A 25,708-nucleotide genomic window follows, 5' to 3' on the forward strand; every position below is an offset into this window, starting at 1 on the left:
CTTGCCATTTTGCTTTCTCTCTTCCAAACAGGGAATGTGATTTCTAGCTGTTAATTCCGTTATTTAAGGCACTGTGTTAAAAAGGGAGCCTCGATGACCAGACTTCCATTCCCAGTGGCCTTTCTCCACTCTGCCGTGGGCCTGGTCCCGCCCTCTGCTGGCTGTGCTGACGCACGGTGATTGTGAACGTGAAGTGCAGATGGTCACTAAGAGTCATCTTTGCTAGTCAACAAAGACAAGTGGGCAGTCTAACATCCTGTGAAACAAAGGGTGTATCATAAGCATTTTATTGTAGCTGTTTACATGTCCATTTTTTTTTGCTTCATTTTTGGATCTGTTTAATAACAATGTATATTTAAAAGCATTCCTATGGTGTTTTTTTCCTTAAATGAAGATGATTGACTTTTACTGTCTCTCCATGTGTGTTATTTTGGTAAAAATAATGTCATGAGAAGTTGCATGGATAAAGAATTTTAATGAAGTGTTGCTCTAATGAAATAGTGTGTGTCAGGTTTTCATGTTTTGTTGAGTTAAAATTTGTCTTCCACTTCCCTGTGTAGCTTCCTCCATACAATGGGACAGTGCTGTGTGGCGTGCAGGCTGCAGATGACCTACCTGATGGTAAGCTGGTGCTCCCTTCATTTCCCTGAGTGAGTTCTGGCCTACGTGCTGCAGGGGCAGGCTGCCTGGAAGCATGTTTCCTGTTTGTTCAACTTTCTGAGTAAACATTCCCTTACTGCTTGCTGATTTTGCTGTGAACTATAGCAGATTTCATCACTGAGCTACTTTGACTGATGGATTAAAGTTCATTCTGTGCTTCAGGGTATGAGAGTTCAGTGTTTAGTTAAGGAAATAGTTCAGTTCTGTTTTTTCCTAACAGTTCTCAGTGGCACAGGTAGGCTCGTTCCCCATAGCCGGTTCTGTCAGTGAAAGTTCTGAAGTGGGCTTTCTGCCAGGTTGCGGGGCTGCAAGGCCCAGAGCTGGTGAGTCTCTGAGCATGTACTCTTTGCATGGCTCCACGGCAGTTCGAATCTTTGATTGCAGCAGTTTGCGTTTATGTCCTTGGCTGTCGCTAATGCTCTTCAGAGTTCACGTAACTTCTTTACCTCCTGGTTTGTCACTTTTTTTGGGTCTCCTACTCAGACACTGAGCTGATTACAGGAGACAGTGCTTCTTGAGATGCCGTGATTTGATGTTGTTGAAGTGCCCAGTGTTTAAATAACAGCAGGGTCGTTTAATTATTGGAGGCTGCCACAGTGCAGGTCAGACCTGTCTAGCGCATCTCCAGTTTGCATCTTGTGAAGGGCCTTTGCTGGCCTCGGAGAAGCTAAAACCAAACGCTTTCTTTGCAAGCCAGGGATTGGGTTCCCATTTTCCTTAGCATGGTCAGACCTGTGAAAGTGGGTTAATTACAATTTAGGTTTAAATACAAAGCTTGAAGAGGCTGTCCAACCTTTTTATCTACAGTAAAATCAGTAAGGGGTCATATCTAAAATTATTAGCAGTTTTACAGGAAACAGTGATATAGGAGCCCGTAAGGGAAAGAGCAGTTCTAACGATGGCTTAGGATGAGAATAACATAAATGAAACTGAAGGGACCCAAACACCCTTGCCAGGCTGTCCATCCAGCATCTGCAGGGGCTTTTTGTCAGTCAGTCAGATTTCTGTCTGTCTCCATGTGCTTTGCACATAATAAGCATGCTGCCGATGTTTACTCGATGCTTAGAAATGTTTTGTTATTTTCTCTTTCCTGTTACTCCTTTCTTTCTAGTTCAGTTAGTGGCCTCACCATCTTCCCAGTGGTGTAGATCGGAGGCTCCAGCAGCTCTTCCTCCCAACGTTCAGAGTTCCCATTCCACTCGCTTCAAATCCATTTCCTCCTTCCCTTTCTCACGCTGTGCTCCTCCTTCCAGGCTGTCATTGATACCAAACCCATTAATCTCAGGTTTGTGTGCCTGGTGCCCAGCAAGCCAAACACCAAGACATGAGTGCTTGGAGATGGAGTAAGATTGATTCGAACTGGCCAGAACTAGTAGGCGGGAGCCTGGGTTCACTCAAATCCACCTCCCCAGGAACAGAAAGCAGGGAAGTTTTATGGAGCTAAGGGGCTTGGCAGGAGGAGCTCTGGGGAAACAAAGGGGTCACTCGTGATAAGCCCCTGGGGATCTGACTTCTGGGCCATCAACAGCCATTCGTTAGCAGCCATTTGGGTGGGCAGCCATCCAGTGATTGCACCCTCCCTGGAGGTATTCTCTTTCTTCTTCAAAGCAAGCTTGCAAATCCTCCAGACCCCTGAGTCACCCCTCAAGTTCAACAGGAAAAACAGTACGTAGGTTTAATATCTGTAGTAGCCCTCAGGTACCCGGCTTCATCATCCTTGTTCAGGTACTGCTTCTTGGCTTTTTTCCTCCATTCACCCATCTTCCCTCAAGCGTATCTATTATTCTGCTGAAATTGCAACTGGAATCTTGTTACCTGCTCACAATGTTAGTGACAGGCCAGCTTAAAGACCCCTTTTTCTCTGAGGTGTTTCTGTCCTCTTGTGTCTCTTGTTACTTTTGTTGACAAAAATAATCCATAACCAATCTATAAATGAAAATTTGGGTGAGTTTATTCTGAGCTAAAATGTGAGACCATGGCCCAGGGCCTTTCTTCCCGAAGGAAGAAAGGGCACCAAAGAAGTGGGGTGTACAGAGTGGTTATATACCCCCAAAGAGGGTGTTTCACATAGGATTGAAATGTCCCTTTTACAGTAGTCCAGAGGAGACTGCTCTGTCAGCACAGCGATTGACGGACACAGCAGGTAGGTCTGCTGTCCCGGTGGACACAGCAGGGTGGCAGGTCTGTTGTCTCCAGCTGGGTGGTCACAGGTGAGCTGGGTGGTCACAGGTGAGTGCAGCAGTCAGTTCTTACCCTAAGGAAAGATGCTTATCCCTAAGGAAATGCCAATGTGGGGGGAAGTTGCACCTTTATCTTAAGGCCATTTGTTCTTGCCATAGTAAATGTTTAAAGCAGATATACAATGCATGCTCAATGGCCACGGTCAGGCCCTTTTGGAAAAACAAAGTCACGCCGAATTAGGTTTACACTAAATGGCTTCCTCATATTCTCCAGTATATCCTATTGCTTGCCATTTCTATTTGTCACTTTTATTTCTCTTATAGCGCCTCTCCCACTGTGCAGTAATGAATCTGCCTCCCTATTTAGGTTGAGTTCAGCTGTGGGTTGCAGGGACCATAATTCGTCCACTTCTCTAGTATCTGGAATGTTGTAAACCCTCAGCGTGTTTTTGGGTGAATAATTTAGAATGATCTATTCCACCTTCCACCACATCCGGCTTCAGCCAGCTCTTTGCAGGGTCCCCCTCACGGCCGGTCTGTATACCTCTGCCTTTTTTAGTCAGTTTCTAAAGCTTGAGATAGCCTACATTCCCCTCCACCCCCACAAATCCAGGTTCCTGCCAGTTCCACTGACCTCTTTCTAGCTTCTGATTGAAATTGGTCACTTTCTTCTGTGTCCAAAGCATTCTTTTTGTAAAGCTGTTGAGAACTTATCTCACCCTCCCTCCGCATTGTCATCTTCAGTCCCATGTGGTGTCTCCCTAGTAAATGTAACTCGCTGGGGCAGAGACCTTGCCTTGCTAATCTCTGTACCCATGTGATAATACACACCTCACACATAGCTAGGTGCTCCTGATTGTTGAATCAGCTTGCTAGGAGCTGTCTCTAGCAGAATCAGAAATCCACTGAGGAAGCCACATAAGCAGTAGTTCTCAGGTGGTAGTGGGCACGAGAATCACCTGGGTGCCTTGAACATGGCAGACTGCAGGTCCCTGGGCCGTGGTGGTGTGTGTGCTACTGTGAGCAGGCTTGGAGAAAGGCTGTGTTAGGATGTCATGGTTTTATCTGAGCTGGTTTTCCTTCCCCCGGCAAACCCACTGCCTGCATGAGCTCTGTATTGAGCTCCCATTTACTCAGTGCCTTGACTGGGTAGTTTAAAGCACAAATTGGCGGGCCGTCCACCCCTATTCTGGCCTGACGTGTTGGGCTTTGTGCTGACCTCTCTGCCTTGCAGTGACATGTGTGTCCATGACGGGTGTTCCTGCATAAGAAGAGGAGCTGTTCTGGGTAGAAGTCTGCCTTCCAGTGATGTGATCCAATGCTATTCTGGGTCAATGTTTTGATAATAGCCATAGCATATTGAAATGGTTCCATTAATGTCACATCACATTCTAGAGTGTTTCATGATAAGATTAAGAATTGATATGTGGAAGGCACTGTGTCTATTGGAAATAATCAGAATCCCGCACAAGCTGCACGACACGTTGCATACTAATTTTCAGTGTAATCACACAACGTACGCCACAGCCTCCAAAGGGTAGTCTACCCCTGCGGAGTGTTCTTCACCTCTTCAGGTCCATCCGTTTCAAACCATGTAGCAGCATTGCACCTTGCAGCATCGTGAAATAGGTGATGCCTGGAAGCGAAATGGACAGTTCACCTTGAGGCATAATAATAGAGAAATTAATTTCTCTTTGATTCTTTTCAGAGTAGGGAAAGAAAAAAATCAGTACTCAGGGGCCAAAGCTCTCCTTCTATAAAAAGACGTCCAAGGTGAAATGTATTCAGTCCTCTGTAATAGAACACGACTTTTGATACTAGGATTTTTTTTCCTTGAAATCCATGCCTTGAAAAAAACTTGGCCTCTTGTACCAGACTTGGAGAAATCTTCAGTTCTGCACTAAAAATGAATTAAGGCGTGAGTTTTTTCCTTAACTTCAAAATGCTCGGATACAGGATGACACTGAGCCTCGGTATCTATTGAGACACAGCTGATTCTCGAACTCAGCCTGATTCCAGAGGGCTGAACTACGAAAAAGTGCACATCTTAGAAAGTATGGAACACCTAGATTGTTGTCAGTTGGCAGGAAATCTTGAAGGATTCCAAAGAGATTTTTTTAAAGTTCGCAGTCCTAACTTTATCTGTTAGTATTTTTGGAAGTACTTTGACCACCCATGGAGCTAATCCAATATGAATTCACTTAGTGGATGTTTACACGCATTCATGTAAAGCCTCTTTCCTACTTCGGTTCAGGCTGTCAGTGGGGAAGATCAGGAGACGGATAATTCAGAAGAGTGCTTCTGAAGTGCAGTTTTATATAGAGCATTAGTTCTTGGTGTAGTTCAGACTTCTTGAATTATTAAATTGCACTAACTAGAGAAGCCTTTATATACAATGATTTTAAGTCCTTAAGTTAGTCATTGTGATTTTTTTAAATTAAGTTGTCCAGAACACATATACCATAGTCTCAGGCATCAGTGAGCTAATAAAGTCAGATTTCATTGAGGGGTGTTTTTATTTATTTTTTTGAGGAAGATTAGCCCTGAGCTAACATCTGCCACCAGGCCTTCTCTTTTTGGCTGAGGAAAATTGGCCTTAAGCTAACTAACATCCATGCCCATCTCTACTTTGTGGGACGCCTGCCACAGCATGGCCTGGTAGGCATGGCATACAAACCGTCAGACTTCGGGCCGCCGAAGCAGAAAGTGCCAACTAAACCGCTATGCCACCGGGCTGGCCCGGAGGGGTGTTTTTAGACAGGCAAAATATTATTTGCTTTTTATTATAATTCCATTTTAATTTCTACCTTCTGGAAGTCTCCCTTGGCTACCCTGAGAATGGAAGATAAATACAGGCCTCTGCTTTCCATAGTCCCAATTAAATATAATTTTATAGTTATTTTAAGCAAATTACTTATTCAGCACAGAAATAAAATGTCATAACTTAATTAGGAGAAGATTTTAAGGTTTCAGTTTTCTGAAAGAAAATAAATTATTGAGACTTTCATAAGTTTTCACAGTGGTGTTCGTAACTGATGGGTTAATTACTGATCGTTTTCTTTCTAAACAGGACAAGAATATCAGAGAATTGAGTTTGGTGTGAATGAAGTAATTGAATCCAATGGCGCTTTGCCGAGAACGCCCAACTACAGTATTTCGAGCACATTGAATCCTCAGGCCCCGGAATTTATTCTTAGTTGCACAGCTTCCACCAAGACCCCTGACGACCCGGATAAAGAAGCGAACTACAGCTCCACTGACTGCCCGGACCCAGCCTCTGCTCTTGCTCTGGATGGCAGCTCTAACCTGGAGGCGGAAGTGTTGGAAAATGACAGCGTCTCCGGTGGTCTTGGACAAAGGGAGCGTAAAAAGAAGAAGAAACGTCCACCTGGGTATTACAGTTACTTGAAAGATGGCGGTGAGGGCAGCGTTTCCGCAGAAGCCCTGGTCAACGGCCATGCCAATCCAGTAGTCCCGAACAACTTAGGCACAGAGGAAGCAGAGTTGGTGGGCGATGTGCCCCGGTCGGGGACGCCCAGGACTTGTAGCAGCCCTCAGGACTCCACGGACTTTGTCAGTGACACTGTGCCTGGTGGTTCTTTCCCTGGAGCCCTCGACAACGATGCCAGGACTGCGGGGCAGCCTGAGGGCTGCCCCAGGGCTGACTTGGAACAGTCCTGCCTCCCTGCAGAGGCTGGCAGGGACAGCCTGTTGAGGACAGCTGTGGCTCAGCCTTACATTGGGACTGATACTACTGAAAATCTTGGAGTTGCTAATGGACAAATACTTGAATCCTTGGGTGAGGGCACAGCTGCCAACGGGGTGGAGTTGCACGCTGTGGAAAGCCCGAACTCGGACCCTGCTAAAGCCGAGGGTGCTTCCCCTCCTGGTGACGCCCTGGCCTCGGCCATGGGCGCTGCTCCCGCCAGTCAGCCTGCTAAATCATGGGCCAGTCTTTTTCATGATTCTAAGCCCTCTTCCTCCTTGCCTGTGGCTTCTGTGGAAACTAAGTATTCCCCTCCTGCCGCGTCTCCCCTGGTCTCTGAAAAGCAGGCCGAAGTCAAGGAAGGGCTTGTTCCAGTTTCAGAGGATCCTGTAGCCATAAAGATTGCAGGTATAGTTGAAAAGATACAGGTCGAAGTGAAGATGGGAGCAGATCTCATTGCCTGTTGAGTGAGAAGTTTGAGACAGTCTGGGCTTATGAACTGTGGTGATAGATTGTTACCCAGAACACTAATAGATTAGCTGTGTGTTAATCGGAATTCCTGAAAAACGCGTGTGCCTTAAATGTTATCTAAAAGTAAAACGATGCATAAGCAAAATGGGAGGAGGGGTATCATACCTTTATGTTAAGAAAAAATCCATGTCCATTACCAGTGCTTTTCTGTTGACAAATTACATTTCCGTTTCTTGGCTTTTGATTAAGTAATTCTACTCCATTGTGTGAGTGTATAATGGACTTGTTCTCTCTGTGTTACAGCTGTCCTACACCTTTGGTGTGATAATCCCTGAAGTGAGCTCACTTCACACTGTTTCTTTTCTCCGTTTCTTAAGATATAAGAAAGCGTTTGGGCTTTTTGTTTTTAATGCCTATTTTGGATTGAGTAAATGGATTTTACTCAGTTTTAGCACACCAAGGTCAGCTCTTGACAGGAAAAGAAAAACTTAACAGTTTGGCCCAAAGTTAACATTTTGTTTCAAAGTGCCAAGGCTCAAAAGTAGCCAATTCACAGTAAAAATATAAAGCTGCATAATTTGCAGGGTTTTTCTAAGTTAAAGCAGGAAGTCAGAAATACAGAGGAGCATGTATGTTTATGCGTCTCCAAGAAGCCAAAGCCCTCTCTTGAGGTTTCATCGCACCAGGAAGTTTAGTAACCAACCCTTCAGATTCCTGCCCCTTAGCTCGGTTACGATAGGCGGTCTCATTTGTGCTTTATGTGATGTTTTCTGACGTATCATTTTGGAACACCTGACAGCATCCAGGATGAGGATGAGTGCAGTAGCAAGCTGCAAAATGCACCGCTTTTATGCATGGTCAGAATTCCATCAGATAGAAAACACAGTCTTTTGATGGCAGTAAGGTGACGGCAAGCAGTATTTAAAAAAAAAAAGTAAGCACTTTATTTCTTATACAAAATACATAATTTTGAATAATCTTGGTGTCTGGAGTTCTCTTAAAATGAGAAGACAATTAATAGGCCAGTCGTCACTTTGGGCTTCATATATGTTTTTAAAAGCCAAGTGATTTCTTTATCATAACTTTTAGAATGTATTCATTGCCAGGGAATGCTGTCATAGTCGGGGTAAGACAGTGTAAGCCTTGGTTACAGATCGTTTAAGTTAAAAGTTTATTTTTAACCTCTAATGAATGAGAAATTCATGGTGGGCTGCTTTTGAAAATGTGCATTTTAAGTTCGAAGTCTTGAAGACATTGTAATTATACTTTTGTTCCTACTTCACAAAGGAAACCTCCCATTCCTGGGAAGTTTTCTCAATCTTTATTTTAAAATAAGAAAGAAGAGCTTCATTTGAAGTGTTTTAAAACATTCCAGTCCTATGACTCTCAATGTGGTTTGACACATAGTTTGCTGTGTTCTCTATGTGTTAACCTCTAATTAACCTGCTAACTCTAGCGTCAGCCTGCTTGTGAAGCAGTGCGGTGGGCGGAGAGCGTCGCTGCAAACCATGCAGGTGGCTCTGCGTTGGCGTGGTGTGTGCCCCCACGCCTCCCCAGCAGGTTTAGGCCTTAATCCTGTTTTGATTAGGCCGGTTATAAAGATGTGTCAATTATCTGAGCAAAAGTGTAGCTCTTTTTACAATTCTTCTTTCTCTTGTTTATTAAGCCTTAGAAATAGAGAATGTAGCTGCTGACAGTTTTCAGCATTACGTCCTGTAAAATAACGCAGTCATAGTCGTCACAGTGAATAACTCTTGCAGTCATGTAGAGCCTAATTAAGTGAAGCGATATTTGGATTTTTTTACTTTTGTCGTATTCTCCTACTTAGAGATTTACTTTATAAATATGATGAAGTATATTCGGTTTGTTATAAGTCAGACCCACTACCACAAACTTCCCTTTAATGGGCATGCTTTTAAACGTAGCCCCACTTAGTTTAAGCAGGATTTAACTGAAATTCTGGCTCCATTAAAAGATCTGTTGATATTGGTTATCATAGAATTTGACTTGGATTACCTTCGAAGTGGTTCTACTGAGAGAGTAATTTTTATGTTTACTTTATAACTTTTGGGAAAGAGGGAGACAGGAACAGTTCAGATATCAAATCTATTCTTTCTTGAGTTCTTAGAATAATAACAATATCCACAGCAAGTTTTTGATCCCAGGTGCATTTGTTTTGGATGTCTGTATTTTCTAGGTTATCAACCCTGTGCTTAATAATTGCCAACTAATTTTTGTACTAGGAAGACAAAGCAACTGTAAACAAAGAACGAGAATCACATATAAGGCATTTTGAAGTGAAATGCAGCCCACTCTTGATTCCTCACAAACTGTTCTCCATTTCTTTAGTGGGCTCTGCTTTCCCCTTGGTGGCAGGGCCATATTCATGGTGTAGCGTATTTGCCAACATTTGGTTCCCTTGGCTGGTTCTTGTTAAGTGTAAACTCTTAGTCAGGAAGGATATGAAGGAAGAGCACTCCACTGAAAACGCTCGGTGCCTTCCCGACCCCTCAGGGAGTGCGACCCCGAAACGAAGGCTGCGGAGGCTCACGAGGGGTCTGGGTGTCAGCGTGTGGTTGCTGTGCTCTAAGAGGGGCGTTTCAGGAGCAATAACTGAACCCAGAGCCGAGAAAAATAAACCCGAAGATCTTAGCTTGTATTTGAAAGTGGTTGCAAAACATTCCCGATTCAGAAGTGTGGCAAATATGAGTGACTCAGGGGTAGCTGTGCCGTCGCTCCCGCCGTTAGCACACGTCATCGAGAGTTGTTGGAAAGCAAACATCTTTTTAATGAACATTAAACTTTTCCTGGGTTTTTACTAAGGAACGTTTATCATTTCTCAAACCTAAATTGTATCAAATGCTTTAAAATCACAAATAGAGCTATTTTGTTTTGCTTTTATTTTATTCTATTTTTTAAAGATTTTTATTTTTCCTTTTTCTCCCCAAAGCTCCCCGGTACATAGTTGTGTATTTTTAGTTGTGGATCCTTTTATTTGTGGCATGTGGGACGCTGCCTCAGCGTGGCCTGATGAGCAGTGCCATGTCCGCGCCCAGGATCCGAACCGGTGAAACCCTGGGTGGTGGAAGCGGAGCACGTGAACTCAACCACTTGGCCATCGGGCGGCCCCTTGTTTTGCTTTTAAAATTGTGCATCAGTGTATTTTGTTTTAAAGGGCTGTAAATAATGTTGGGCAAGGAGAGAGATTAGGGCAAATGCCCAAATGAAATGAGTTAAAATTTCAGTGAAGGAGAACTGGATAAACTGAGGTTTTTTGACAGCTCTAAGAAAATTCTATACTGTGAGGAAATTGAAGTATCTGGTAATATCACTTATTATGAATTTTAGTCCAAACATGTTTAATACCTGATTTTGCACAGTAGTTTTATACCTAAAAAGTTTTGCTGGGGAGAGAGCTACAAAATTGTTACAAGTTGGATCTGCTCAGAAAAATGAATTCCCATGTCCATATTTATTTTAAATGTAAACAGAAATATACCCTATGATTGGTATTTATTTTGGTAGTTTATCAATCGTATTTATACCACCCTCCTCCTTGGGAAATGATTGCTCAAATATTTTGCATTTTTCTTCAAATTCTCCTAAGTGGTGAAGGTCGTGATAACGTAGCGTGCCCTAAGCTGAAAAGGGCAGCTCCTGTGTGCAGGAGTCCGTTCCGTGTCTGATTCCATGTGGACCGCGTCCTTGCTGCTGCTTAGGATGCGTCTCTATTTTATAGAACTAAATTGAGACCCCTCCGCCTGGAAAATGTCAGCTGGGCTGTAGTGCTGCGTTTTGGTCACTTTGCTGTCCTCCACCTGATTAGGTGACCAAGATAGTGTGTGTGCTTCCAAAGTGATGTAGTGAGGAAAAAGTAAGCACTTGGAGAATGTTCTGGACAGTTAAAAGATGACAGAAGAGCAGGTCAGCAACGTCAGAATGTTGATTACGGGCCAATTGTTGAGCCTTAAGAATCAAAGAAAGTTCTGCACCTTGTGTTTTCATGGATTTTAAGTGGTAGTATGACCTCCAAATCCTAATTTTAGGAAAACAAAATTTGGTGCATAAAATATGTGTAAGTATAATCGCAGCTTATGTTGATGTAAAAGTTGACGTCAAAACTCGAGTTCTGCCACCGAGTTTATGTCATTTCATATTTGATTTATGGCAACGTATAGAAGCTACTTTGTGCGTCCTGAAATACGAGAAACGATATTAAACACTCCATTTTTCTATATGTCAGCAGATTACATAAGAAGGTTGAACTTTAATTCAACCACTTAATGTTTGAGGTATTACAAAGGGTGAGGACTCTGGTTTCAGTTTTATATCTTTTATGTGCTATGGAGTCATTCTGGCATTTTGTGCCGTTCCAATAACATTGTTCTGGGCAACCCCACCAAGTCCTGTGAAGAAGATGGGTTGGGGAGGACATCTTCCTAAAGCCGCCGTCTAAATGGCTCTGGTGGTGAATTACACTAACAATGAGGAATTGAATAGAAGGCCTCTGAGAGAAAAGTTTGTTATTGTAGTCAACTTCTGATTATTTGCCCTAAAAGAAGGTAAAATAGATAACCAACAGCATCACTGTGGGTGGTGACTTTGGGCTGCAGGTCAGATTTAGAGTTCCACCCTCAGGAAGTACCCTAACTTCTCTCCTTTGTGGCTGCCCTTCCCAGTTTTGATTCTTTTGACTTCCCTAATTCTAGTGCTTACTGGGCTTTAGGCTAGGAATAAAATAGTTAATGGAAATGGTGATGTTGTTATAAAGGGAACTTAATTAAATAGAGCCAAGAGCTATACAAAAAAATTAAAAGCAGTATTCATAACTGGCTTGTCTGCAAATCGTGAATAACTGACTTCTGAACTATACCAGTAGGATTCATTCATTTTAACAGGATTCAGTAATAGCGACGGGTGACAACTCACTGGAATTAGAATTGTCGTTTCACTTGTGCTTTTTCACTAGGAGGGAGAAGGGGAGGAGCACACGGACGCTTTGTCGCGTCTCAGGGTCTGGACCAGTGTGTGCTTATTGAGATTATTCAGGGGAAATACAGTACGTTACAAACCTGAACCTCTAAAATTGTTTGTATATTTGGTTTTTAAGAGAAAATCCTAGACAGTAAGATATTTAATCCTAATTTTTTTTACAATCTTTCATTCTTTTTGAAATGAAATTATTAATATATATTCACAAAGTGTTCAAAAGTTCATTTTAAGGAATTTAAGCTAACTTATTTCTTGGAGTACTGAAAATTCTTGGTTCTCTCAAACTCTTCCAGAAATCAATTTCCTTGTTACTTCTCTTCCCGCCTGTGTGAGCTCCTTATTTCCTAATGAGGATTACGGAGCATCTGTAACGAGCTGGCCGTCCTGCTATGTGTTCTCTGTGCACTTGTTGCTCATCCCACATCCTCACGTGGCTGTGCATGAGGCCGCTCGTTGTGTCTCTCTCAGGTGAGGATCTTGCAGTCATCTGCTCCAGGTGGCGGATGAATGATGTGGCAGAGCCAGGCTGTGAACCCTGTCATCTGGGTGTCTTCCTTGACTTGTGCCCTTGGTGGTCTTCCCCACGGGGCACTCCTAGAGGCTCTGTGAAGTGTGATAGAATGACTTTTAGTGTCCATGGGGTCGTATCTGACAGACTCGAATGGTGTCCTGTACCGTAAGCAACAGCTTTGGTATCCAGGTGTTTACTGCATCCCGTGTTACTGTCTAATGAGTGCTTACTGGAGGCAAGCCACCAGGTCAGTGCGTAACAACTGGCCTGGCCGGGAGGGTTGTCTAAGGAATAAGATAGGAAGAGACAGCAGCTCTTTTTAGCTGAAAGAGAGAAGTTATCATTTGCAGAGGAGTGTGGGGGAAGAAGGTGAGGGGGAGACCTGATGGAGCCAGTAGGGATGGTAGTATCAGGCTGGGGGCAGAGATGGCAGGAAGTCCTGTAACCCTGGATGACCCGGTGGGCGGGGGAGAGACTCAGCTGATGGGTGGCAGTGTGAGGGTGTTGTCTGTAAGGAGCTTCCTGCCCAAGGAAGGAGCCTCACTGCTAATACGAGGGAGACGACGAGGAGTCTGCTCCTGTGGAGACCCGCAGCGCATGGCTCCGAGGCCCCTGTGGGGAAGACTGCTCCCGGCAGCCTGGAACCCTGGCTCACTCTGAGAGCGCAGCTGAGGGGCACCGCAAGGTAAAGCAGCAGAATGCTTCTGTGCTTTTTAGCTCATAGAAGTCTTGCCAGTGTAGAGAAAATTTTTCTAGAATAACAGATAATTGTTAAGAAAAATCTAGATTGTTCAGTGTCTCTGTATTTTCTAAGTCTGTAAAGACTTAGTAATCTACATTTATGAATATTGGAGCAGAAGTCTCTTTAAGAATGTTAAAGAAGCTAGTTTAGTACATTCTCTAGTAAACGTACTGTGTTCTTTTGTTCCACATTGTGTTTTTAGACCTTTTGCATTTTTAATTTTGTAGATAGATGTCTACTTGGAATGTTCCGTTACTTGCAGTTACTGAACAAACCACTAGGTGATGCTGAAAGACTTGAACTAATATTGTGAAAGATGACAGTGAGACAGCTTTTTACCTGCCTGCTCCTTAAAATCAGCAAACCAAAAGTAACTGCCAGAAACTGGCATCGATTCAAGGAAAGGGTGGATGTAGACACTAAAGGTTTCTGTCCAACCAGTACACACTGTTTCCCAGATAAATGTTGGAAAGCAGTCCGCTAATGGGCGGTTTTGAATTGGGTGTATTTTCTGATTCCACAGGGCTTGGGTGCTCCAGCCTCCAGGTGTGCGGATTATTTTGGGCATGTAGCTCAGTTAAGGACGTAAGAGGAGATGTGTTTTCCAGGGCAGCCTAGAGCAGTTCTTGATATTTTTGCATCTGCTTCCTTTTTGAGAGGGGAGTTAGCCTTGTCATAAGTGATTTTTTAAATTTAACAAGATGTGAATTCAAAGTGCTTTTGACCATCTGTAAGCATGTTTTTTATATAAAAATTTTATTTTATTTTCAATTTTCCCTTTTTCTCCCCAAAGCCCCCCAGTACATAGTTGTATATTATAGTTGTGGGTCCTTCTAGTTGTGGCATGTGGGACGCTGCCTCAGCATGGCTTGATGAGTGGCGCCATGTCTGCACCCAGGATCCGAACCAGCAAAACCCTGGGCCACTGAAGTGGAGCACGTGAACTTAACCACTCAGCCGTGGGGCCAGCCCTGTAAGCATGTCTTTGAGTCTGTTACAACAGTTGACATGGAAGGGAAGTTTCAGGGAGGTCTTGTATGCCTGTCCCTTGTCATTTTCTTTCCATTTTCTTCCAGTGTCTGTACTGAACAGGAATTAGTGTTGTCAAGCCCCCTCCTCAGCCCTCCCTCTAACCTTCACCCCTGCCCCCACTGTAGAAGATTGAGGTTGCTCTTTCCTTTCTTGTCCCTCCATAAACCTTGGTGAGTCTGCACTTCCTTAGCTCCTTCCCTCCAACAGTCTTGTGAGCCTCTTAGGGACCCCATCCTGTCTCACTCTTCAGCCAGCCTTCTAGCCAAAGGGCCCTGCGTGTGTCCTCTCCACTGTCGCTTCCCTCCTTGAGGCCGTAGAACCTACTTCTGCCCCCACTACTAACTCGGAGTACTCTGTCCTTGAGGTTACCATGTGGGTTCTTCCTGGCCTGTCACGTAGGCCCAGTGGTGCCCAGGGTTCCCCTTCGGACTCCTTGTTCTCCTTGCTGTCTGTGCTGTCAGAAGGTCTAGTTCCAGCCCTGAGCTGCAGGGCCTGTGTGTGTGAGGATAGATACATTACTTACTGGTCTGTGTGTACTGTTCCTGGTGTACCTCTTATCAGCACCCTGAAAACTGAACGCATTATCTCGTCACCGCACAAAACAGGAAGTAACCCTCTCGTCCTGCTGTGTTCCTCCTCTGAGTGGAAGGCACCACCGTTCCCAGCCGGAGACCTCCTTGTGGCGTCAGCTGCCTTTTGCTGTCATCGGCCCCTGGCCTCCTCAGGGTTCTCCAGTCCTTGGTTTGGGCTGAGCACCTCTTCGCTGAACCCCTCCAGCTTAGCCTGCGCTGTGATGGCCCTTCTTCACTGGTCTGCAAGCTCTCTTGCAGCAGGGCCACCTCTTAGTCATCTCTGCGCCTCCTGGACCCGGTGCCCAGGCAAGACTCAGCAGATGGCAACATGTCATTTAACAGAGGTCCCTGTGTTCGCAAGGCAGTTGATTTTGAGTCTTATGGTTATAAAAAACTTGTTAATTGTTTTTAGATATAAAAATACCATGGCAGAGATTCACAGGTGTCACGCTTGAGTGTTCATTTGGGATTGAGGGATTGATGCTTATTTGAAAATGCACAGATTTTTTGGTAGAGTAATTATATTAAATAATTGCCATTTTCTGTCACACACTGGAAATTATGGGTTGTTGTCATGATATGGCTCAAAGACAAATGTAAAAATCCATTGTAAGTAGAAGATCTGACGCCTGTGGGGAAGGGTTCATATGTGAAACCCCAGAGTAGAATTCTAAAGTGGAGCCCCTTATCTATTGAGATGAAAGAGCTGGGCCTCTGGAGTCATGTGTCAGCTCAGTTGTGTGACCTATGTCAATTACCTAACCCCCTGGCCCTCAGTTTTCTCAGCTGTACAATGGGGATGTTAACGCTGTCTCTTCGACAGGGTTGTTAGGACAGTTATGAGTTATACAGATCGAGCTCCCAGCACAGTGTGTGCCGCGTGACTGCGACTGTCTGTGCTGGGTGTTGTCACGGGTCGGCTTGTGGTTCAGTTCTGTAACTGAGCTGTTACTCACTGAAGGCGCAACACTGCACCCCGTAGTCAGAGAGAGATGAGAGGAGCTTTGCAGGCTTGGTTTAGTTGGACAGATTCCATTGGCTTCTCTTGAGCCCGTGATGTTTTCCTTTCTATAAATGTGAAATTATTCCCTATGCTTCGTCAGTTAGAGGAAAGAGGGCATTTACTCTTGGGAGGGAGAGGGGCGGGAGTGTGTGTTAACATTAATGTTGACATTAGAATTTGCAAGTTGCAAATTAGTTTCTCATTTGACTAATGCTTAAGTCTAGGACCTGCCAATCCAACTGTTTTAGAAAAGAAAGCCTTCTTCTGAGTGATGCCTTGGATGGATGCTACTGTCAAATGGTGTGCTCACTTGGTGTTTCTTTCCTGGGATACAACTTAAAAGTAATGGGAAACAGTGTGGATGTTTGGTTATGGATTTCAGGCACTGGCTGCACTGCTTGGCTTCTGTGTGGTCACAGGCAAGCTAGTTAACCTTTTTGAGCCTCGGTTTCCTCATCAGTGAAAGGGGGTTGGTAGTGGTACTTCCAGGTTACTGAGGATTAAATGCAGCCGATTAACATTTGTATGTAAAGCTCTTGCCGAGCGTAGAAGTTGTCCTTAAATTGTAGCTGTCACTGTACAAGTTTCATGATGGGCTATGGGGGGGACCTTGTCTTGTTTTAAAGACTTTCTGGAAAAAATTATTTAAAGCATTATGTAAAGATGTCATTCACGGCTATCTCAAGACTGAAAGAGAGTGATGGCAAAGGGTGAATCTGAGGAGGAGCTTGTTTTTAAGTGGAATAAGGGAATTCCAGTGTATAACACAGTCCCTAAATAGGCATTCTGATGAAAAATACAATTTAATAAGTAGGAGACAGTTGTCCCAAACAGTATCGTCACTCACTGAGCACCCACTGTGATGTGTTGGCTGCCGTAGTGGTTGCTGGGAGTTCAGACATGAATGAGACTCTGGTTCTCACGGAAGCACCTTCACGGCTAGTGTCTGAGGGACTGTGCTGTTACAGAAGCGTGCCTGCTCTCAGTGTTCAAGGAAAAGAGCCTGTATCTTTTACATTTATTCTCTAATACTATGTTGTTGTTTAAGCTTTTTCTGTTTCTTATTACAATAATTTTCATGCTTCCTAATTATATATTCCCAGGAAGATAAATAAATGTTGGTGTTTGGGGGGAAATATTTTTTAAAATTTTGAATCGTTAAATAATGTACATGATGTTGAATGAAACAAAGTTTTAGCGCAGTATGCCTTTTCTTTGGATGTGTGTTTTACTGAGGGGTTTTTAACACTCTCCCAGTGTAGAGCATAAGAATCTACTTCAGTGTTGTTGACTTGATGTCATTAACTTCTTCAATGTGCTTCTTTCCTCTTTCAGAGTTACTGGAGAATGTAACCCTCATACATAAACCAGTGTCATTGCAACCCCGTGGGCTGATCAATAAAGGAAACTGGTGCTACATTAACGCTGTATCCTTCTCAGATGCTGTCCCCAAGGCCAGCTGACTGCAGTTTGCTCCTTCTTGAGTGCATTTGACTTGGTTCAGCTTCCACGGGGCATCTACCTCACGTTTTGAATCCAAAACCTTGGTTCATTTCTTAGTCTGCCTGTCTTGCTTATAAACAGGGTTCTTGCTGCCCCCAAAAAGATGACTTGTTGACCTGTGCCTGACGGAATCAGGCAAGTTTTATTCTCATTAGAATGATCCCAAATAATAGGGCAGAGTGACCACTCACAACTGGAAATTTTGTTTTACTAGATTTTGGTCGTCTTGGTTGAGTTGGGTTCTCGCCTATTAACGACTGGATTCATATAACACCTTCTATGGCTGTCACAAGGCAGGTGCTCCCTGGTGGTTTGGTTTATTCTCTTTTGTGTGTACACATCTAAGTCCTTCAGTGTCCTTGGCTTGTTTTACATGCTCTTGTGTTGAAGGTGCCTTTTGGACATCTGCAGTGTCTGTTGTATTTCCTTTACGCTTCCTTACTGCCGACGTGCAGACGCTGCAGGCCCTGGTAGCCTGCCCTCCGATGTACCACCTGATGAAGTTCATTCCTCTGTACTCAAAAGTGCAGAGGCCTTGTACATCGACACCCATGATAGACAGCTTGTAAGTAAGGTGCTCACAAATGTTTTAAAGGGCTAGGTTTCTCTCCCTCTGATAATTAGAATTCAAATGACTTAGCAAAGTTCTTGTTTTCCTGTAAATGAGTCCCTAATTCTATTTTTTTAAATTTACTGTTCATGATTTTATATGGAAGCTAACCAGAATTAGAGCTTATTCATCTGTGTTCTTTATATTGAGTAGAATAAATTTTAGTGTTTACCAGTTTGTATCACATAAAATACCCCGTAAACTTATACAGAGAAGATTTAAGACTCACCAGCTATTATAGCACTGATTACCTGGAATTTGCTGTCTTCATACTAAGTAATGTCTCCTTAGCCCGTCAGTGTTCTTTAGTGAAAGTATGTCTTTTTAAGAAGTGCCACTTAACGTTTTTTTTTCCATGTTTAGTGTCCGGTTAATGAATGAGTTTACTAATATGCCAGTACCTCCAAAACCCAGACAAGGTGAGTACAGATGAGGTCTTTGGGGCCGTTAGGTCCTGGGAGTTACGAAGTCAGATCACTGAATTGGATCACGTCAGTCTTTGTGGAGAGAAAATGTCTCTTCAAGTACAGCTTGTGACATTATGTTCCTCTCAACATTGTGAGGGGGCGGGGGGGAGTTTGGTGATTTTACTTTCCATCAGTTTAAGACTGCGTCTTAGTTATGAAAGTCTCTGTTCTGTTTTCATTGCAGCTCTTGGGGATAAAATTGTGAGAGATATCCGCCCTGGAGCTGCCTTTGAACCCACGTATATTTATAGACTCCTGACCGTCATCAAGTCGAGCTTGTCTGAAAAGGTTTGGGACTGTGCTAACGTAGCCAGTATGAATGTGGCCTTGTGCTCCAGTGTGTGCCCTGACTGTGGCCTGTTCAGGGCTTGCCCTGTGCTTTAAGTGCTGCGATTTGGTGGGGGTTCCGTAGATCTAGGCTTGTTATGGTGTCAATTGCCTGGATGAGTTTAGAGTATGACGGTAGTTATCATAATTAGGGCCAACTCATGTAGCATTTACCGTGCACCAAGTACTGTTGTAAGTTTGTTCCGTATGTTAACTTACTTAACCCTGTGAGTAAAGTATGGTTACTGTCTCCTTGTTACATTTGAGAAGAGTGAAGTCATTGTCCAAGGTCGCAGAGCTAGAGCCTGGTGTTGGAGTCAGCCCCTAACCACTGTGCCGTGCTGCCTTTCAGGGAGAGTGGGCTGGTAGGGAGTGGAATAGTGGCAGGGCTGAGAAGAGCCTTTGTCTTCCTCATGCTCCTGCTTTAGCAGCTCCTTGGGTCCTTGACTGGAGCATCTACATTTTTATCATGCGCTTTGCTGGGAAAGGCCACAGGACCAAGGGCCAAGGAGGTCTGGTAAAGGGCCCTGATGGCTTTGAGAGTGACTCTGGGGCATCCTTTGCATTAGTTAACTGGAGCATTTCTTTCTTCCCTGGTAGAGTTTGTGATGAATCAGTACAAGCAGTTGAAATGATGCTCAGGGAAATTATTTAGAGAGAAAAATAGTCAAGAAAATTCCATTAAAACTGAGTAAAGTAATATGAAGCTCCATTGTTTTGGAGAAGGGTGAATGCCCAGGGCAGGCAGTGTAGTAGGATACCACCAGGGGCTTTTCCATGCTCATAATGTAGCTTTTGGTAATAAGCTCAGAATTTACATTTCCCAAGTGATGGGGAATATACAGAGTGTCAGGAATGCAGAAATGGAATAAACTGTACCCTCTGCCCTCAGCTCACCGTCCTGTGGGGGAACAAGATAGATGACCTAAGGGTAGAGACAACAAGAGAAGTGCTAACATAGACGCATGTACCGATGCTTTAGAAGCCAGAGGAAGGCCCCGCAGCCCGGGTGGAGGCAGAGCTAGAGAGGCAAAGGCACAGCACTTCCTGTGGTTGAGATCCTGCTCAGAAGTTACGGTCATGGACAAAAGTGTCTGTTGAAGTTAATAAATATTGGCTGTGTCAGGGTCCCCGAGACCTCCCCCAGGTTTGGTGATTCACTAGAAGGAATCATAGGACTCGGAAGCTGTTGTCCTCACGGTTAGGGTTGGTACAGCACAAGGACACAAAGCAAAAACAGCACAGAGTAAAGACACCAGGGCAGCGTCTTTAGGAAACTGCAAGACCCCTCTCTTAGAGCCGTCGCACAGGACATGCTTGGCCTCCAGCGTCAGGTTGTGGCAGCGCGTGGGAAGGTTGTCTCCCAGGGAAGCTCGTTAGGGACTCAATCTTCAAGGGTTTTATTAGGGGCTGTCACGTAGGCACCCTCTGCGTAGCACAAGATAAAACTCCAGACTCCCAGAGGGAAGGTAGGTATCTTAGCATCAGTCACACTGCACAATTTAGGCACAGTCCTTTATCAGTTCTGGGAATGGTGAGAACCTTCCTGAAATCCAGGTTTCCGCATGCCAACCAGGACCATCCCAGCAAGCAGGCTTTTCAAGGACAGCAGCCTCAGGTCTGCTGTGTTAATTCTTTACCACATCCTGGGCTGTGCCAGTTTCTGCCCTTTTCCACACACACGCAGAACACACTCACACCAAACAGCTGCTGTCCATGGCTGCAGTTGCATTTGGAACAAGCAAATCTACCCAGGGGCCGCAAGCAGAAGAATTTACAGATCCTTGGAACATGCCATTATTCTCCAAAGAATGAAATGTGAACTAATTGCGGTAAAACCATTGTGAGATTATAAAACGAATATGTGACTATAGTGTGTGACTCATCTATGAATGGTTTTGCTGATGTGTGTGTATTTAAAACAGTTAAGTCTTTAAATAAATAGTTTTTCACATGGGCTTTGGGTCCTTCCCCCTACAGTTGCCCATCATCAAAAACAGGCAGGAGGAGACGTACTGGGCTGCTGATTTCACAGCGGGCAGCATGAATGATAACCCTTGGGGTTGTGCAGTGAGGCGGCCCTAGACATTGAGTTCTTGTTCTTCTGTTTCATTTAAACAAAAGAGCAACTTTTAAATAACGTTTTTATTATAAAGGTAATGTATATTTGTTGTAGAAAATTTCAGAAATACAGGAAAGCATAATAAAATAAAAATCCCCGTTAGTTCTCTCACTTAGAGATAAGTGATCTGTCTCCCCCCACCTTCGTCCCACCCTTTGTCTCAGCCGTCCGAAGAAAAGCTCACATGATATTTTGGAAACACTTGGCATTACTTCTTGTTGGAAATTTAAGAGGAGGCATAGTTTGAATATGCAGCTGTAATGTTCCCTTCAGACCTTGGCTAGTGGTCCATTAAAATTCATGGGATCGCGTCTAACCTTTCCAGGGCCGACAGGAAGATGCCGAGGAGTACTTAGGCTTCATTCTGAACGGACTTCACGAGGAGATGTTGAACCTAAAGAAACTTCTTTCACCGAGTAATGAAAGTAGGTTATGGTGTATTTGCTACAGAATTGCGTCACAACATTTTCTTAAGAATTCTTCTTAAACAAATGTTATGTGTTCATATATTAAGTTGCTTCCCCCCAACAGTCATTTGCCCTTCACAAATCACTTATTTACTCATTAGGATAAGTAGTTATTTTTATGTTGCTTATTACATACCATTGAGAATGTTATATTTGGATAAATCAAAATTTATCCAGAACCTCTGCTTTGTTTCCTTCAACGTTTAATTAGGAAAATGATCAAACATGGGGAAAAGCTGAAAGAATAGTTTGATGAATACCTGTGTAACTGCGGGATTCTGCTGTTGTTGACATGTTGGCATTACTTCTGTCTCTTTCCATCCACACACACAATGTCCGTGCACATTGTTCCTGAGTGATTCACACTGAAGGGCAGGTGGCAGTTTAGTTCACCCCTAACTGCTAAAGCAGGCACCTGCTGAGGGTAAGATTACTCTCTCGCGTGACCAGAGTCCTTTATCAGATTAAGAAAACTAACTGGCTGCACAGGAATGCCCACTGTCCCGTTGTCCTCACGTGTCCCCGGTGGTGCCCAGAGCGTCTTCTGAGCAGTTTTTGCAGCAGGGATTCAGTCAGGTCACTCAACGCTGCGTTTGTTCTTAACGTAGAACGCACTCTGAGTTTGTTTCAAAGGCTACAATTGACAAATCTGTGCGGGTGGTTTAAGTAGAAGCTTCTTTTATTTTTGTTTATTGCTGTTCTTGTTGTAAATAGCAGCCTAAGCAGACTGTCTACTTTTCAGAACTTACTATTTCCAATGGACCCAAAAGCCACTCAGTGAACGAAGATGAGCAGGAAGAACCCGATGAAGGAAGTGAGGACGAGTGGGAACAAGTGGGCCCCAGAAATAAGACTTCAGTCACTCGCCAGGCCGATTTTGTTCAGACCCCAATCACCGGCATTTTTGGTGGACACATCAGGTTTATGCTTTTCTGGAATAATTTAGTATTTGCCTTTTTCAGAGTTTTGGCATTTTGCTAAAGGGGGAAAAGGTGTAAGCCTTGTCCTAAGAAATTTTGCGCTCGATGGTTCGCCTTTATGTTTCTGTGCCTGCTCTTTCTTGGACTTCCTCATGCTTCTCTTGCCGCCCCAATGCTCTCTCAGTACCCATCGTGACATTTCCACAGGGGCACTGTCCCCAAGGTGCCATCTGCTAGCGTGAGCTCCTTGCTCCTCTTACTCCAGCTGCTCACAGCTAGGTAGGCAGAGGAAAATGAGCTCATTGAAATGCAGGCTTTGTGAAGAGGGGAAATTCATGTGTCTGATTGGAGGAGTTTTAGGTGCCGGAACCACGGGAGCTGCCAAGTTGAGAGAGTGTGGAGGAAGGTACTGTCACAGAGAGGAGGGCGGGTGACTTCCTGCAAACCTGGCACCTCCTCTGCCCCAGTGCCCTTAAACCAGCTGCTTTTTGCTCATTCACGAACTCCTAAAAGGTGTTTATCTGTTTACATTAGAGCCGTTCCTTACCACGTGCTGTGGAAGTCAGTAGAACTCGCCCCGTCCCCAGGGAGGTTCACTCACCTGAAGAGCGCATTGTCCTCTCTGAAGGCCTCGCAGCGTGACCCGCGAGGGGGGTTTTTAGGGAGACTCTCCGCCTTGTGTTGTCCCAGATGATGTGTATCCAACAGAAGTAACACACTATTCAAGGCCTCAAGACTTGTTCAGTCTCTCTGCTCTAAAACAGTGTAGACTGGGCATCTTTCAACAGACTAATGAAAACAGCCCCTCTGCGCTGACTCCCTCACAAGCTGGTCAGCGATGCTGTGGGACTGGATGTGGAGGCCAGCTGTGCTGCTGCCATGGGACCTTGCACAAGTCCTTTCTGTGCTCTTCGCTGTGCGCTAGACTCTACAGGCCCCTCTGTTCTGCAGTCTCTCCGTGTCAGCCCTATGGTCAGGTGTGCTCTGGGGACGCCCAGCCACGACCACTGCTGCTCTCACTCGTTTTTGCCAGATAGGTCCCTGGGGATGGGCTGTTTGGGGAGAGGGAAGCAGGGATCCAGGTCGGGGAGCAGCAGCGAGAGGAGGCTGCCTGTGCCCTCAGCTCTCCGTTAGACCAGCAGCCTGATGTTAGCACTGTTGGGGTGATCACTTATGGATCGGGGAGAGGGGTGAGGGAGCAGCCCAAATGGATGTAAGGTAGGTGGAATATCAGGATTGCAAGGCCACTGATGGCCAGCATACCCAAAGATCCCAAATTGGTTTGAAAATAACCAGTGAGAAAAGCTAGCGTCCACTTTTGAGGAATTTCTGGCTTGGCCTAAATGGCTCTACCGTGGCCCCTCGGCCTCTCTGGGCTCCTTGTGCTGAGATTGGTTGTTGATAATTCTGTTTGAAAAACGGTAAAGCAAGGATACTGAACTACGTATAATTTAGAAACTTCTCTTCTGTGTATAATAGCCATCATTAAGCATGCTTCTTTATTCAGACCAGCTAAAAGGATTTCTTCTAAAATTCACCCTGTTTGGGTGGTTTTTCAGTTTCCCCAGAAAGACCAGCACCTTTCGCCACCTTCCCCCTGGGCCCCTGGACACTTCTGATAAAATCCAGGCCCTTTGAGTCAAGAGGACCGCTTGTTTCTTCACCGACTTCAGTGACTGCTTTTCCGCGGTTCCCTTTTGGAACCAAGGGAACGGTCGTCACTCTCCAGTCTCTCCCGAGAGGAGCGTGGAGGCACCTCCTCGGAGGGTGTGCGGAAAGCCGCGCGGGAAACTCAGGCCCCGAGCAGGGGCCTTTCAGCCTGCTCCTCGCAGCGTCTGCTCTGCGAAGTCGAACGCTCTGCACACCCGGGCCGGCCGTTTGTAAACAGTTCGCTCGGCCCGCAGGCCCAGAGCCCCTTGTTCAACTACTGGAACGTTTCCTGGCTGAGGCTAATTGAGAGGGGCGGACACACGGTTTGTACTCAGGAAAACTTAGAAAAAGAAAGATGAAATGAAAAGCCAGCTAAGAAAACAAGGTTGAATTGGCACCTTCTTCTGGAGGGTGGGAGGCTTGTTCTCTGGAGTGTAACTTGTTTTATTATACACACCCTGCTCCTTTTCTTTTCTAAGTCATTTTTATAGGGGAAGATGCCATTAAAAATATTCTGTTTCCCTTGGGGTTTCCTCTATTTTATTAGAACAGGCCATGATACTTTGAGAAAATGAGAAGTGTCAGCATTTTGAGGCTGTGGTAGGATCGTCACAGTGATTAACAGCGCGGTAAATCAGCCGTGGGGGGCGGGGAAGGGATTGGAAGGCGAAATGTTTTCTCTTCGGAGCACTTGAGCTGGGAAGATTATCAACTGGTGGCCTTCGTTGCTGGAAATACTTAGCAGATGGTATTCAGAATTATTTGTAAATTCAGTATATTTTTGGCTTTTCTGTTCTCTCTAGCCTTATGAATATGGTATTGAGTAATATTATTTTCAGTATTTATTCCTCTTCTCCTGTTGGATAATCTTAAGGGAAAGTCGGAAGGAGTAGTCTCTTAAATTTTGTGTTTTTGTTTCAATTCTTAGGTCTGTGGTTTACCAGCAAAGTTCAAAAGAATCTGCCACTTTGCAGCCATTTTTCACGTTGCAGTTGGATATCCAGTCTGACAAGATACGGACAGTCCAGGATGCATTGGAAAGCTTGGTGGCGAGAGAATCAGTCCAAGGTTATACCACAAAAACCAAACAAGAGGTATATTCACAGTTGATCTTGACTTTTATACTGAGGCGCTCTGATGTGGTGGAAACACAGAATTAGGAATGAGGAGAAGTAGGTTTGGGTTCTGCCTCTTAAATCAGTCACTTAGCTGTTTTAGACTGAAAGTTTGCACAGTTTTAGAAGGAAATGGTTGAAACAGATGAGTGTACCAACCTGCTTTCACTCTGAATCATGTCACACAAGATAATGATTTTTTGGATTATTTATCCTGAGCTACATTTAATTTTCTGGCTATCTAATCATGATGTCACAAAATCGCTACTACCTCTAACAGGTGGAATAGCTTCTTTACCTTCCTGGCCTCGTGGAGCACGGTCTTGTGAGATTAGTTAGGCTGTCAAAGAGATCCTGAACACATCTGTTTTGCATTTAATCGTAGCTCTTCAAGGACGTTGAAAAATAGAAACTAATTGTTCTGATGCCTGTTACTCTTTGATTTGATCTGAAAAAGATAACGTCTTTGGGTCTTCAGGGGTCAAGACAAGCAGAGGATACCTTAGCGTGGTGTTCTTGTCAGCTCCGAGAGGGACACTGCTCTGCTCTGTGGGAGCCTGATGGTTCCTGGCTATTCTGACAGGCCGGTGTAGGCCTGTTTTCTACTCTCCAGTAGAGAATGTCTTTTCTATTACATATCCTGGATTGTGGCAGGGAA

General features: G+C 44.5%; 1 protein-coding gene across 2 annotated transcripts in view; it reads left to right on the top strand.

Moving 5' to 3' along the window:
* The window catches only part of USP10 (ubiquitin specific peptidase 10), a 70,565-nt gene that overhangs the window by 36,495 nt on the left and 8,362 nt on the right, over positions 1-25,708 (top strand). For both annotated transcript variants that reach the window (XM_046681842.1, XM_046681843.1), the window contains 9 exons: positions 561-621; positions 5,911-6,954; positions 17,205-17,296; positions 17,828-17,937; positions 18,346-18,401; positions 18,634-18,737; positions 21,224-21,323; positions 22,108-22,285; positions 24,864-25,029. In XM_046681842.1, the coding sequence (XP_046537798.1) occupies positions 561-621; positions 5,911-6,954; positions 17,205-17,296; positions 17,828-17,937; positions 18,346-18,401; positions 18,634-18,737; positions 21,224-21,323; positions 22,108-22,285; positions 24,864-25,029 (1,911 nt within the window). The remainder of the gene's footprint in view (positions 1-560; positions 622-5,910; positions 6,955-17,204; positions 17,297-17,827; positions 17,938-18,345; positions 18,402-18,633; positions 18,738-21,223; positions 21,324-22,107; positions 22,286-24,863; positions 25,030-25,708) is intronic.

This window comes from Equus quagga, chromosome 13 (assembly GCF_021613505.1).
Source record: "Equus quagga isolate Etosha38 chromosome 13, UCLA_HA_Equagga_1.0, whole genome shotgun sequence".
Classification (NCBI taxonomy): domain Eukaryota; kingdom Metazoa; phylum Chordata; class Mammalia; order Perissodactyla; family Equidae; genus Equus; species Equus quagga.